General features: G+C 36.2%; 1 protein-coding gene across 2 annotated transcripts in view; it reads right to left on the reverse strand.

The window, feature by feature from the left end:
- TLL1 (tolloid like 1) overlaps positions 1-15,640 on the reverse strand; it is a 210,845-nt gene that overhangs the window by 177,275 nt on the left and 17,930 nt on the right. Inside the window, exon 2 of one of the 2 annotated variants that reach the window (XM_058720951.1) lies at positions 868-973. The exons of the other annotated variant lie outside the window; for it this stretch is intronic. Within the exon in view, the coding sequence (XP_058576934.1) occupies positions 868-889 (22 nt within the window). The 5' untranslated portion in view covers positions 890-973. The remainder of the gene's footprint in view (positions 1-867; positions 974-15,640) is intronic. 2 annotated transcript variants of the gene reach the window in all.

Consider the following 15,640-nt stretch of genomic DNA (forward strand, 5'->3'; position numbering starts at 1 on the left):
TAGAATTCAACTGTACAAGAGAAATGATCTCCTCATTATCTTCAAATACCATTACTTTATAACTTAGAGACAGAAAAACTATTTGAAAAGATATTTGGATCCTCAGGACTTGATGAGAATAAAACTCGAAGTATATAATATTTTCTCCTCTTTGTTCATAATGAAAATTCCATCTTAATACATGCATCATAATGTAACTTCATTATTTTGCCCGAAAGGAAAAATTCAATCCCTGTAATTTATCACAAATGAATATTATTTCTACTATTTTTTGTTATCCATTTGTACATATACCAAGTATTTTATGATACAATTTACTAAGCTATTACCTTTGGGAATTCCTACAAGGTTGGGAATTCATGAAGTAACAACTTCAAAAGGAAATAAATCTGTACTGGGCAACAATGTTCAACAATGCTCAAACTCTAACAGAATTAAAACAATCTCCAAAAATATAAATTTGTAGCTTTGCCCACTTAAGCATTTATGAATCTATTTATGCTCACCTTTAAAGTCCAAGAAAATTTTAAATTAGATTCTCTAAGTTTTCTCTAAACTTTAATTGATGCACATTTTCCAGTAACTCCAATTTCCTCAAAGTAATATTTTGGAGGAATTGAAAATATCAATGGGAAATCATAATGAAACAAAAAAAATTGTATCTTTGAACTATGCTTTTCACCAGAGATGCATAAGAATTTACTACTTTAGAAATACTTCTAAAGTTTTATTTTAAGTCAGTGGCAATATTTGGGTGTATTATGATGACATAAAACACACACTGAAAATAATCATTTCTATGGCTGACTTCATACAGACCTAAAATCACTGAAGGGATTTAGCCCCCCAAATTAGGAAGTCACTTACATTGACTCTGACCTCCCATCATGAGAAGTCCAGGTGCTTCTTCTTGAACTTCAAGGGCTCGGGCAGCCCAGGCATTGCCCCAACACTGCTTAGAGCAGTGGTCAGTCTGGAAGTAAAGAAGCACAGTAGTATCCCAGAGTGAGTGTTTTAAACAAGGCCTTCAAGAGGCACTAACACTGCATCCATGATTGGCCACATGCCATTTGAGACTATAACATTATCCCACCACAGCAAGAAATGGTGATGACCTAGAATGAACTGCATTTCTCCAAAGAATATATCATAAAAGGGTTATAAACACATGGTTCCATATTGCCATTCATTGGAAATGAGCTTTAATGGAATGATATTACACCTCCATATTTTAAAAAATTCTGAAACATACAGAAAGTCAATGAATTATATTGTTGTTTATAGGTAAGAACAAAATCATATGAATATCATAAAATAGGTAAAATAATTTAAATGAGCTTTCATTACAGAATGTATTTGTTTTGTTTACTCTCCCATTTTTAAAATAATTTAATAGATATCCCACAGCTAAACTAATTTAATACACATAAATCCCATCATTTCCGAATAAAGTACAATATATTACTTAACATATTTTTATGTTAATGTTAATTAACATAATTAATATATGCCACATTAAACTCAGAGTGACCAACTGGAAGTGGCACTGCACTTAATCCTGGCCTGGGAGAACTCTAGGGAAGAGCTTGACCAGACTAGCTCAGGGATACAGGAGCTATTCCAACATCTTCACTCACTCCCCAGTGCTTTAGGAAACACAAATGTATGCTATCCCTAAGGCTCATCTACCAAAACAAGGCCTGAGTTACAAGGAGAGGTCTACTCCAAGGGTTTTGGGGACCACACAAACTCATTAAAAATAACACAATCTGGAGTAGCCAAAAGAAAGCTGTGGAGGAGACTGGAAAAAGCACTGGTTTAAGAGGAAACCAAGATTCTGTTTCAGTTCTGAAGATAAATGGTTCCGTGACTTCACCAAGGTCTAGAGCAATTCTCTGTTTCCTTTCTAAATATTGGCAAAAACAAAACACTCACACACACACACGCACACACACACACACACACACACACACACACACCCAGATGGATGATTCTTACCCTGATCACCAGGGAGCTTTTGAAGAGTAGGCCTATATTCAGTCCCCATTCACAGAGATTCTAATTTGATGTAATTAGAGTATAATGAAATGTAAGTATTTTTTTAGACTTCCAGAAATAAAACTTAAAAATGGCAAATCTAGAATTCCAGATGATCTCAAAGTTCCCTCCCACCCACCAAATTTTATAATTCTGTACCATAGCTCATTTTGCCACTCATGGAAACTATAAAATATACATTATTTTTTTAAAAAAGGGGCTTCAAATGGTAGACAAAGAAAGCATTACACAACTATTGAACCATATAAATATAAGCCTAATTTTTTCTCTTTAAAATGACTTACTATTATATACATGTTTATATCTTATATGTATTAATATATACATTACACGTATTGTTATGTATATATTATGTATTAATATATACGCATATATATATACATACACACACACACACACACACACACATACACACACACACACACACACATGTACTGGGTTGGGGTGGATAAAATATACCTATCCAACAACTTTTCAGCCAACATTTTCATTAGTCTCAAATTGCACCTACAAGAAAGTTTTTATTCACTTACTATGAAAAAGTAGCGTCTTTATATTGCAATTTTTTAAGTCACACTAATGACTAAAATTTTAATTTCTCACGCTTTTAGAAGTCTACATTTCTTATTTTTTACTTGTACGAGTCTACAGTTCTAACATCTTGGAAACCTAAGAGGAAACTGAAAAGTGGTAATCAATACTAAAACCTGAGAAAGAAAGAAAATATTTTAAAGGACAACACAGTTATGAAATAAACCTAATTTTAACTAAAATGTGCTTTATAGATGACTCATGGTTGGTTTGTGCAAACAACTGGGAGAATTAGAGTGTGTATGCTTTATTGACAGGACAAGGGAAGAAGCAAATCCTAGAAATATTCAGAAGCACAATCCCTTGTGAAAGCAAATATCAGCTATAAATAAAGAGTAAAATAAATGAAACAAAATGTAAATACAAAATGCAAATATATAAGTCATTCACTAGCAAATTCTAAGGTTACCACTAATAAAAGTTGTGACGGCTGATGTCATGGAATACTACAATCTGTAGGGTACTATTAGTACCTCCATTTTATACCCAAGAAAGAAAGATCAGATAATCTGAGTAACTTCTCCAGGTACTCACATTTAGAAATGTCATAACTAGGATTTAAACCTAAGGCAAGCTTGACTCCAGAGATTCTTATCCTCTAAATGTTCTAGCAGAGCACAAGAATAAAGGAGAAGTCATTTTTAGGTGGTCCTTCATCATGACTTATACCAGTCAAACACCAGAGGCAAAACCAACTTTCTGCCCAGAAAAGGCTTTAGAAGAATCTATGTAAAGTTCATGGACCTTTTCTTAAAATGTTAACTTCATTTCCATACTTTCAAAAGAATACATGCATTTATTTATATAAAACGAAAAACAGAATGGAAAGTTGGCCCAGAAATACCATACAATATATAAGCTCACAATCATTTCTAGTGTATTAAACACTACAAGAAGCCCAAAAATTGTCTCAATGCTACCAGCATGAAAAACAGATTGAAGAAGGAGAAAAAGGAGGAGGAGGGGGAAGAGGAAGAGGAGGGGAAGAAACAGGAGGGAGTGGGGGAGGAGAGGGGGAGGAGAAGGAATCCTTCTAAAAGTAGGAGTTTCAATAACCCTGTAAAGGCCTTTTTTTCATCTTTGATAATACTCATGACTTTTTGGATATTTACGTAAAGAAATCTTGGGGCAAATGCTCAAATCTGGATGTAAAACAAGCAGCACAACCAGTTCTTCGAAGATCTTTTGGTTCTAGTTCCTGCTCTGTCAATAACATAACGTTATTCTCCCTGAATCTCACTTTCTTCCCTTACAAAAATGAGAGGGTCAAAGTATACTGGTGAGTTTTTTTTCCTAAATAATTTATTAAGGAAAATTTCAAACATACAGCAAACATCCAGCAAAGTTGAAAGAATCATAGGCTGAGCACCCATAAATCCTCCCCCCAACATTTTACCATTAATACGTGACTATCCTTGCTTCATCATGTATCCCAGCAACAATCTACCTTATTTCGGTGCACTTCCAAGTAAATCACAGGCATCGACACATCTCCCCCCTAAATACTTCAGCATGCTATAATTGAGTTCGGTAACTGTTTAGTTTTTTACATAAAACACAAATATAATAAAACAGAAATCTTAAGTGCATACTCACTTAGTTTTAATAAATGCATGGACCCAAACTCCTTTCAAGATATAAAATACTATGTTGTTGAGTTTCTGAGTTTGTTTTCTAAGTCACAGAAGCCAAGATGTGGCAAAAATAGAGAAGCTCTATTAGAAGTAAGAGTGAAGATCTTCATCCTCAGTGATCCCTCTGCACTGCCTCAGAGTTCTTAGAGCCCAGGGCCCCTCAAAGGGGAGGAAATCATCCCAGCAGATGCTCTCTGAGACCCCCTTCCAGCTCAACACAGCCATAGCCTCTTAGCACAGATGAAAACAGTTAAACCACTCTGACATTCTCTGCCTTTCACCATACATGAAACAAGGCCAATTTCTCAACACTTGGAAGTTTCACTGGTAAATTATAATTGGTTTAATTGTTTGTTTATTGTGCTTAAGGCAATCCCGTATTTGTGTCTCAGATATTCATCTTTTTAAAGTGATTTTGAATGGCAATTAATATTTTCCCACATTAGGGCCAAGCTCTAGTCGTAAACTGAAATGCACCTTCAAACATTCTGGCCAGTTCCCAAATACAGTACTAATTTGAGTCGGTATTTACAGTGACAAGTGGAGTTTTCTCCACATCAGGATTATAATTCCTGCTGAGATCAGTCTCCGTCTCTCCCTCTCCCTCTCTCTCTCTCTCTCTCTCTCTCTCTCTGTGTGTGTGTGTGTGTGTGTGTGTGTGTGTGTGTGTGTGTGTCTGTGTCTCTGTCTCTTACATTTTGACTTTGACATAATGTATATCTTTTGAGTAAACAAATGCCCTACAGGGGACACATGAGATGTTAGTTCAGCTCCCCCCTTCTTAACTTCAGGCCACTCTGCCAGACTTCCTGGGCCTCAGTTTTCCAGCTGGTAATATTGAAGGAGGGGTGACTAATCCTCAGCATTAAGAATGTCAATAATATGAGCAGTTAACACAAAATTCACTTCAAAAGAGCCATCTTCCTGAGAACAATTAAGTACCTGGCAAAGAAAGATACAAACCTGTAGTTCATCAGATCACTCAATTATCTTAAACATTCAGTCCCAGCCACAAGATTTAACTGTAGAAAGAGACTTGCTCTGTTCTCAGTAGTTATGGAATCCTGTCTGAAGAGTTGCTCCTTATTCTCTTCTTTTTTTTCCCCCTTTTTTTCCCTTAGACCATCTTCATTAAAAGGAAATTCCAGTTTGGGCTACTATTATTTAATATGTTCCCCAGAACCTCATAAAAGAACAATATTGCCTGCCATATAGTACATTTGTATGAAAGAGGGCCTGATCTATGATGACTGGTTCCCCCTCCCCTTTGTACTCTCAGTTATTTATATTTTAGCTGAACTATTAATCATCAAATTGCCTCTGGTAAAGAAGATATAAAAAGATACACTCCAAGGCATACTCAAGTAAAGGAGAATTAGTAGAATGGGCAAAAAAAATCTGGTAAGAATACTTTAAACCATGAGCATATTCATTGCTCAGGACTACTGGAGGACAATTCTCCAAGGATCTCTTGTGAGCACATCTTGTAAGCAGAAGTATTGATGTCCTGGGTTCTAAGCCATCTTTTGAAGGATTTTTGTAGAGAGAAGAACCTATGCAGACAGAGCAGAGGGCAGATTTGTTTGCTGAGTAGTATAACATCTCTCACCAGGGCAAAGTCTGGGCAGGTTTGTTTGCAGTCCATTATAAAAGAGTTCCCTAATCTCAGGATCCCCGGTTGAGAGGGGAATCCTCTGAATTAGTACCGTCCACCTGGCTGACTCCACAGCATTCCTGAGGAACCTGGGGCACAAGAACTCTCACAAACATGGAGTTCATACTGTTTGCTGTGCTAGACGTATTAAGCGTCTTTGTCTCTGAATCAAAAGTTTCGGCCAATGTCTATGAGACGATACCAGGCTATCCCATTAGCCTGCAAGGATCCTGCTGCAGGGACTGCAAACATCTCAGACCATTCCCAGTTCTTCACAAGGGCACTGGCATTGCCCAAGTTTTAGTGTGGTATATCCCTCTGTCTCAGCTGAGGGATCACTCAGTCTCTCTTTCTCTCTCTCTCTCTCTGTTCTCAGGGAACTCTGAACTGGCTTGAACATCAGACCTCCACATAGCTTTCCTGAAGTCAGAGTACTTGATGAGTTTGAATGGCGCTACAAGTTGCATTTTACAGAATCAAAAAATTACAAATGTTTATTTACAAAAGGTAACCTGGGAAAAATACATAAGGAGATTCAGGACTTCTCCAAACCTGCATACATATAACATTTTTAATAAAGCCTGTTATCTGGGATAGCAATGGAAAAAACACCCTGACATTTTGCAAATGGTAAAAAGTAAAAACTAAATACAAAATACTATTCAAATGAAGGAAATGAATATATTTAAAAAAAAAAATCCTGAAAAGAGTTTAAACATCATTCCTTATTGGTGCTATTAGCCACCAAGGAAGGTGAGGGATGAGAGAGGACTATGGAGATTTATTGCATTGACTTCTTGTAGTCTTGGAACTTCCCCAGTGTATGCTGTAAATAACTATAAACTAAAATGCAAGTGTTTTACACAGTACCTCAGTTTAAATGGCTACTATGAGACAGCTGTTATTTTGCACAACTGCAAATTAAGGGTAAGGTGCAGGAGGAGAGTCTCAATAACATGGGATTTTGTTTTGGAACACAGTATTAACATCTTTTCAACCACACTTTCATACCTAAGCAGGATCAGCTTTGCCCTGAATTTCTCAGGTGAATAAATTATACATTTGCTTTAAGCAGTTCTCTGTAATTACGCCATAGTTCAAAAAGTAATCTGCATGTGCTGCCTTAGAAAAATAACACGAGGTGCTGAGCAAGAAGGCTCAGCTCTGAAAAGGCTCTTCTCACACAATAAAAATAGACAATAGTCAGGAATGTAAAGACGTAAACTGTGTTCTGTTTGTCTTGAGCACCGAATAACCCTCTTAGCATTGAGTGGACGTTCATTAAATAGTCACTAACTAAATTAACATAAAAAACTTCATTTGCATCGAGTATTTTAATCATCAACTCATGGTGTACTGAAGGTAACTAAAAAATCAATGATATGGACTAGTTATTCAAATAAGAAAAGTGCTCACTGAGAAAATGGCTGAAATCTCTTTATTTCAAAAACTGGAATAAACATGCAATTACTTCACAGGTTATGTGGTATGGTGATGATTTTTTTTAAAAAAAAATATTTCCTTGTAAACCCCAATGCATAAAGTAATTTATATTTGATTAAAGAAGGAAAAAGATCAAGGAACTCAACCCCCAAATTTTTCTTTTCATTACATGTAAAATGAGCACCTCTATTGGGAATACAATTCTAAGTGTAATTTACTATGTGCTTACACAACTGTAAGGACAAAAAAGGCACATTTTTCTGGAGATGAGAGTATCTGCTCATAACAGTTTGCAGTAATAAAGTTTCTAATCAAAGTGCCATGACAGAGTAATAACTCATCATCTAACTTCCCACAGCAGGTAGAGAATGCAGACCACTGAGCCAGGAGAACATCTACATAGGCACTTGCTCCAGGTAAAGGTATCACAATGGGCAGAAATTCCTACACTGGCCAATGCATGAAGCAAGACACATTTTTCAATATACATTTCCAGGTTCCAACTGAAGGAACAGATTTTACGCTTCTGACCTGTACCTCGGAATCTGTCATTCCAAAAATTTCTTCAAGTGATTCTGATACTTTGACGGGCTTGAGAGCTGTTCACATGGCTGACAGAAAGAGGGTAGGACAGCAGAACAATCGACAACCCAAATCAAGTTCTGGAATGAGAATTAGAAGGTGGCAAAGGAGTAAGTCACACTGGAAGGGCTCCGTGTCTGACAATTAAGAGAGAAATGGACGTCAGAGACTCAAGCTGGTGATCTTCCTCTTAGGACCAGGAAGACAGTCAAGGAAAATTGGACGCATGGGCCCCTAGACTGTTAAAGAAGGCGATAATGCTGCCAACAGAAAATCTATCATTTTTAAGAACATCTTTGACTCTAACTTTTCCACAGGAAAAAAAGAAATATTGCCACATTCAGCAGACCCATAAGTTCTGAGATTCCTGTTTCAGAAACATTAAAATCTGGGCAATGCAATTTAAGACTAAAGAAAATGAGGGTAGTTTTATAACATGAGAGGCACAGGAAGGAGATGTGAGCACTTCATTTAGTTAATATTGAGAAGTTAACTTGAAAAGGAATAAGGGAGGGTGCCTGGGTGGTTCAGTCGATTGAGCGTCTGACTTCGGCTCAGGTCATGATCTCACAATTTGTGAGTTCAGGCCCCGTGTCAGGCTCTGTTCTGAGAACTCAGAGCCTGGACCCTGCTTCAGATTCTGTGTCTCCCTCTCTCTCCGCCCATCCCTCACTAGTTCTCCGTTTCTCTTTCTCTCTCAAAAATAAATAAAAACACTTAAAGAAATAAAAAAAGAAAAGGAATAAGAGAGTGAGTTCAGAAAGAAGGCATCTGACAAAATCAAGCAAACTCTGGTTTTCCCACTTTGTAAACTGAAATAAATCGCTGCTTCCCCACATCAAGGAAGGTATACCCCCCAAAGGACTGAGAGAGATGTATTTAATGATTGAGATTTCAGGCTCAGAACTCAGGCTTGGGTTTCATCACTTAGCTGTGTGAACTTAAGCATGTTAGTTAATCTTGATAAGCCCCAACGTCCTCATATGTAAAAGTGAATGATGGATGGGTGATAACAACAGTAACTATTTCAAGTGGTTATTGTGCTTATGGGAAATAATGTATTATTTTACGAAATTACTTATCCAATCCACATTACAAGTTCAGCATTATAATGTACCATACATTTCAGTTGCCCAATTTTCTTGAATACATTAGTCCAAAGATTCCCTTTCATACAGTAGTGAGGAAAGGGCCCCACATCTTGAAATGTGTGGCTTTCCATAGGATCACAGGTACTACAGTTGGAATTAGTTTTAGGGACTCTACTCAAACTCCCTCATTTCACAGGAGAAATGCAGACGTGGAGATCAAATGGATATGAACTATGTCTTCCTGCTGATGTCTAGAAATTTGCTTAAATGAACTTTTTCTTAGAGTTCTTCATTTTTTTCATGAAACTGAAGAAAGTAACACATGTTCGTTATAAACAAATCAAACAGAACTAAAGAGAAAAGTAAGTCTCCCTTAATTGCCCCTCCCAATCCAACCTGCTCCCCAGAAGTAACTCCTTGGTACGTGTGTCCTCTGAGACTTTTTTAATGTGTTTACAAATACCTTCCCACATGATAGATGTGCTCTCAGCAATACACCAAGCCCTGAGAAACTGGTTTCAAGGCTTGCAGAAAGTTAAGCAGCCAGGACTGGTATACAAATTTCCTGATTCTCAGTCCAGGGCGCTCTTCACCACCCCGTGATTCCTTATGTCCCCGTAGACTGTGTCACTGTTTATGTTCTAAACATTCTTCTGTGATTTTCCTTAACATCAATTATTTTTCTCTACTTTATTCTGATCTCTAATTGTGTCCTACTTATAAAATACATTTGTAGAAATTTAGCAAGATATTTGACAGCAGGGTATTGAAAATTAACTTGATATTTATAACAAAAAATATATGCTACTATAAACTGTAAAACTACAAGCAACTCAGTCACCTTCTCTGGTCTCTGTTTCCTCATGTTAAAAATGAGGATGATGACTCCTTATTACTTACTTCTCACTCTGTTATTGTGACAACCATAAACATTGCTTCAACTAATGAATAAAAATGTTTAATCACTACAGTGTTTAGATGGACTTTTCTTGAACTACTCCATGCCTAACATACCATTATGCCCATAGCATGGTCTAGGAAAAAAAAAAAAAAAAAAACTCTCCAAGTTGCTTTCAAGTTCTGTTTCAACATGCCCTTACAGCTTTCCCGTTCTTGGCGGCCTCATTCCAGCTTATTCTAAAGCAACTGAATCAGTATCAAGTACCTTAACGGTTCCTCATCTTCAAGATTTCGGAATGCTGGAGTACCCCAGAACCAAGTTCTTACACCTCTTCTCTTCTTTATCTGCAATCATTCCCCCTAGTGATTCACCCAATCTCACCTCTGTAAGTACCACCTGATGACTTCGAACATCGGATCTCCAGCCCAGACTCTACTCCGAACTCTAAACTCATGTGTCCAGCTGCCATTTGACATGACCACTTGGATGCCTAATTAGCATCTCGCCTCCACACATTTAAGACTCAATTCTGACCTGCTCATCTCTGTGTTCCCTGTAATCTTATTCTTTCAGTTGCTCACGTTTTAAACTTTAGATCCATTTTTGACTCTTTCTCTCAAGATCCCACATTATGTTCATCAGTATATCCAGTTGGCTCTGTCTTCAAAATGTATCCAGAATACAAACACTTCCCTCAGCTTCTTAACTCACACCTGATCTACGCCACAATCATATCTTGCTTGGATTACTGCAATGGTCCACTCATCTTCTCTTGCTTGCTCCTACCTCAAATCTATTCTCAGGCATTTAAGGAGCTTCCGAGACTAAACCCTGACTCCTAGCCTAATTTCCAACCTCCTTTACCTGAGTTCCAGGCAGAATGAGTCTAGCTTAGTGCTTTCCACTCTCCTCTTTAAAGGGTGGTACAATGCAAAACAGAGGATTCAGAGTTGGAAGACCTGGATATGAAGAGCAACACCACCAGTTACCAGTTGTTTACACGCGAGACATTAACCTATTGTCTCAAACTATTTTTAAAATGAGAATAACAATGCTACTTGTTCTATTAGGTTGTTGTCAAATCAGATTAGAGACATGAAAGTGTTTGAAAAAAAAATCAAGCTCTATAGAAATATTTAGTCTCCATTATAATCCAATCCTTTCTATTTAAAACCCAGTCCGCATCGCTTTGTAAAGTGTTTCCAAGATGAACTAGTAAAAGAATATCTTTCCTATAGCACTGTTGGTTGCAAACATCTACTATATTTCAATTCAACTTATATCAGGTAATTCAATACTGCAGTGCTGTTTAACTTATCATAAGTTTATAAAGTGTCCTATGTGAAACTGGCTTTACTCTGCATTTTTTTAATTACAATCATTAGTATATTTATTCTGTTGCTCCTGACCAGATTATAATTTCTTTTCAGGACGAGATACTCTCTATGAGGGGCACCCGGATGGCTCAGTCGGTTAAGCATCTGACTTTAGCTCAGGTCATGATCTCACGGCTCATGGGTTCAAGCCCCATGTCAGGCTCTGTGTTGACAGCTCAGAGCCTAGAGCCTGCTTCGGATTCTGTGTCTCCCGTCTCTGTTCCTCCCCATCTGGTGCTCTCAACCTCTCTTTCTTTCAAAAATAAACATTAAAAATATATATATTTTTTAAAAAGATACTCTCTACAAGATATTCTTTAATTTCTCACATATTTCACAGGTGCCTATTAAAAGAAAATGTACACATTTTTTATAGCTGATGTACCTATTTGGATATAATGAATAGGTATTACTTTAACATCTTGCTTCCTATATTGAAAGAAGTATCTACTATGGCCCTAAAAGAGAAAGGGCATCATGGCCTGAGTCCAAAAATGAATACGTAATGGTCTTTTAATAAAAGCATAACCATGACATATTCTTAAATATTAGTTCATGCTGAACTCTGGTCACAAGCATAGTTTCCATAAGAAGAAACAGTTACCAAGTTGTATGTTTATCGTTTTTAAACTTTTTTGAGACCACTGAGTCAAAAATCCAAACTCAAATAATTTCAAGAAAAATAAGCAAGCTGTCAGGATCTCTTCAGCTTGTTTTGTTTTACATGTTTTAGTTGCAAACAATTAGCAAAATAAATGCTTTCTGATTTCTCTACTACAATGATGCAGAAAATATAAAACAGGTTTAAGGAGAAGTCAAAGTTAGGAAGCTAAAATTCTGGAAGTGAGTTTGATTCCTCAGCAGAACAGTTCCAGGGAAATGACATCAAATCAAATGGAAAAGACAAAGACAAAATAGAGAAATAGAGAAGCTGGGAAAAGGAGCCTTAGTCTACTATCCTGTAAAATGACTATACTGAGATACAGGCCTAATTCAAAGAGGTAATTCACTAAGGGTGAACAAAAGCAAATTTTAAGAAATTGGCTAGTCGTGTAATTATTCTTTTGTGGATAAGCCCGAGGAAACTGCAATAATTAATCTAAAACTAATTAAATATATCTTATCTTCTTCCTTGTAATTTAAATAATTCTCTGCTTTTCACCTAAATTGGTTGACTGTCCACCATAAATTAACCACATATTCTATGTGCTAGATTTTCTTCCTTAATTCTGTATCTCCTTTATGTTTTCAATTGGAGCAGCAAAATGAGACAATTGTTAAAAGCCTAGACTTTGGGGGCACCTGGGTGGCTCAGTCAGTTAAGCACCTGACTTCAACTCAGGTCAAGATCTCATGGTTCATGAGTTCGAGTCCCACACCAGCTCTGTGCTGATAGCTCAGAGCCTGAAGCCTGCTTCAGATTCTGTGTATCCCTCTTTCTCTGCCCCTCCCCTGCTCACACTGACTCTCTCTCTCTCTCTCTCTCTCTAAGATAAACATTAAAAAAAAATTTTTTTAAAGACAGAGCAGAAGGAAGTGTTAAACAACAAAAGAGATTTACGCAATGAAAGAAACATCTTTAGCTATCCTTTCCCAGGCTCTCCATCCCTTTGAGTAGATTGAGATTATCATCTCGTGCCCTTTGCTCTCTACTTGAATGATTTATTTTAACATTTTTGTAGGGTAAGTTGGGTAGTTACAAACTCGTTCAGCTTTTGCGTGTCTGAAAAAAAGTATTCCACCTTCATTTCAGAAAGATATCTTCACTGGGTAAAGGATTCTAAGTTGACCGTGTTTCTCTTTCAGTACTTTGAACATGTGGCTGCACCATCCATTAGTTAGCTTTGCTTACAGCGAGAAACCTGCTATCATTCTTATCTATGCTCCTCCACATGCAATTCCTTTGTGTGTTCCTCTGTAATGTGCTCTTTTCTCTTGCTTCTTTAATATTTTCTCTTTTTCGCTGGATTTTAAAAATATGATTGCAATGTGACATAGTGCAGTTCTCTCCATGTTTCTTATACTTGGGGTTTATGGAGATGATTGAATCTACGGATTGATTGTTTTCATCAGATTCAGAGATTTTCAGTCATTATTTATTCAAATAGTTTTCTAGGCTGTGTTCCACCACCACCACGCTGTGCTCTTCTCCTTCAAGAATTCCAATTACTTATGTATTAAGTCCTTCGACCTTGTCCCACAGCTCACTGATGCTCTCTGCCCATGCCTTTAAGGTCTTTTTTCTCTTTGTGTTCCGTTTTGCATAGCTTCTTGTATTGTGTTCAAATTTACCAATCTTCTCTTCTGCAATGTATAATCTATTGGTAATACCATCGAGTGTACTTTTTATCTCAAACATTGGGTCTTTCATCTCAACAAATTTGATTTGGGTCTTTTTTATACCCTTTATATCTCCACATAACATGTTAAATCTTTCTTCTAGCTTCTTAAACATACAAAATACCACTGTAATAATTATTTTAATATCTTTGCCTACTAGTCCTATTATCTGTATCATTTCTGAGATTTTTCTCCTTATGGTAAATCATATTTGTGTGGTTCTTTGCAAGCCCTGTTGAGTTTTGAGTTACTTTTTATTATAAAGACAGTACAATGTCACATAAAGTTTGGGGAAATTGAATAAACAAAATGATTCATAACCTGCCATTCTAATACTGCTAATTTTTACATTTTCTCATCTATACTTTGTCCATATCCATGTATATTTTACACACTTTACATCACAGAACTATCCTTAATATTACCCACAAACATTCAGATATAAAAAGGTGTGTGGGGAGAATATACATATATCTAACACTAAAAAAAACTTCTGAAGTGCTTTCTAGTTTTTATATACATGCATGTCTCATTTTTGCAGCTGTAAAATCAAAGTATATAGTCAAATTCATATTTTTATGCTGTCATTTTATAAAACAATCTTTAATATCCCCATATAGTCTTTGTCATTATTTTTCTCTTAAATATTTTAAGGATTAAAAAAATATGAGACAATTTATGTTTATTTTACAAGTAAAATAATTCAATTATATGAAAGAAAAATTACTGGCAGACTTCAGAGATATTGCAGGTTCAGTTCCAGACCACCTCAATAAAGCAAATATCACAATAAAATGAGTCAAATGAATGTTTTGGTTACCCAGTGCATATAAAAGTCAGGTTAACACTATACTATAGTCTATTAAAAGTACAATAGCATTGCATTAAAAAATACAACAATGTGCATACCTTAATTAAAAAATATTTTATTGCTCGGGACACCTGGGTAGCTCAGTTGGTTAAACGTACAACTTCAGCTCAGGTTATGATCTCATGGTTTGTGAGTTAGAACACTGCATCGGGCTCTGTGCTGACAGCTCAGAGCCTGGAGCCTGCTTCGGATTCTGTGTCTCCCTCACTCTGCCCCTCCCCTGCTTGGACTCTGTCTCTCAAAAGTAAATAAGCATTAAAAAATTTTTTTAAATATATTGCTAAGAAATGCTAACCATCATTTAAGCTTTCAGTGAGTCATAATCACTGATCACAGATCATGGTAACAAATATAATAATGATAAAAAATTTGTAATATTGTGAGAATTACCAAAATGTGACATGAAGTAAGCATATGCTATTGGAAAAATGGCACTAATAGTCAAACTTGCTCAGTGAAGGATTGCCACAAACTTTTGATTTGTAAAAGAAAATACACTATTTGCAAAGTTCAGTGAAGTAAAGTACAATAAAGTCAGGTATGCCTATGCATGGTCTCCACACCCAATTTCAATTGCATTTCCTTAACTAACAAATACTAATACTCTGGTGTGTATCCTTCCTTATCTTTTTCTATTTCTTTATCTTTCATATGTAAACCATATATAGACAAATATATAATTTTTGTTTGTGGGTTTTTTGGAAACTCATTTTTTTTTCATTTATTATACCATGAATACCTGTCAAGGTCAAAAGACACAGGCTTAACTAATTCTTTCAATATCTTCATTTTATTGACTATTCAACAATACAACATATTTTAATCATTTTCCTGATAGACATTCCCACTGTTTCCAGTATTTTCTTTTTGTTTCGGGGGGTTGCTTTTTATTCTTGTTTTTGTTTTGTTTTGTTGCCTCTTAAAGCAATGCAGCAATATTGATTGCATGCCAGATGCAATACTGATTGAATTTTAACTTGTTGGTTGCTGGATATTTTTATATTCCTATGAACATCCTTGAGTTTTGCTCTGGGAAGCAGTTAAGTTATCTGGATCCTTTCCGGTCTTTTTTTTTTTTTTTTTTTTTTTCAAGTTTTGT

The sequence above is a fragment of the Neofelis nebulosa genome, chromosome 3 (genome assembly GCF_028018385.1).
Source record: "Neofelis nebulosa isolate mNeoNeb1 chromosome 3, mNeoNeb1.pri, whole genome shotgun sequence".
NCBI lineage: Eukaryota > Metazoa > Chordata > Mammalia > Carnivora > Felidae > Neofelis > Neofelis nebulosa.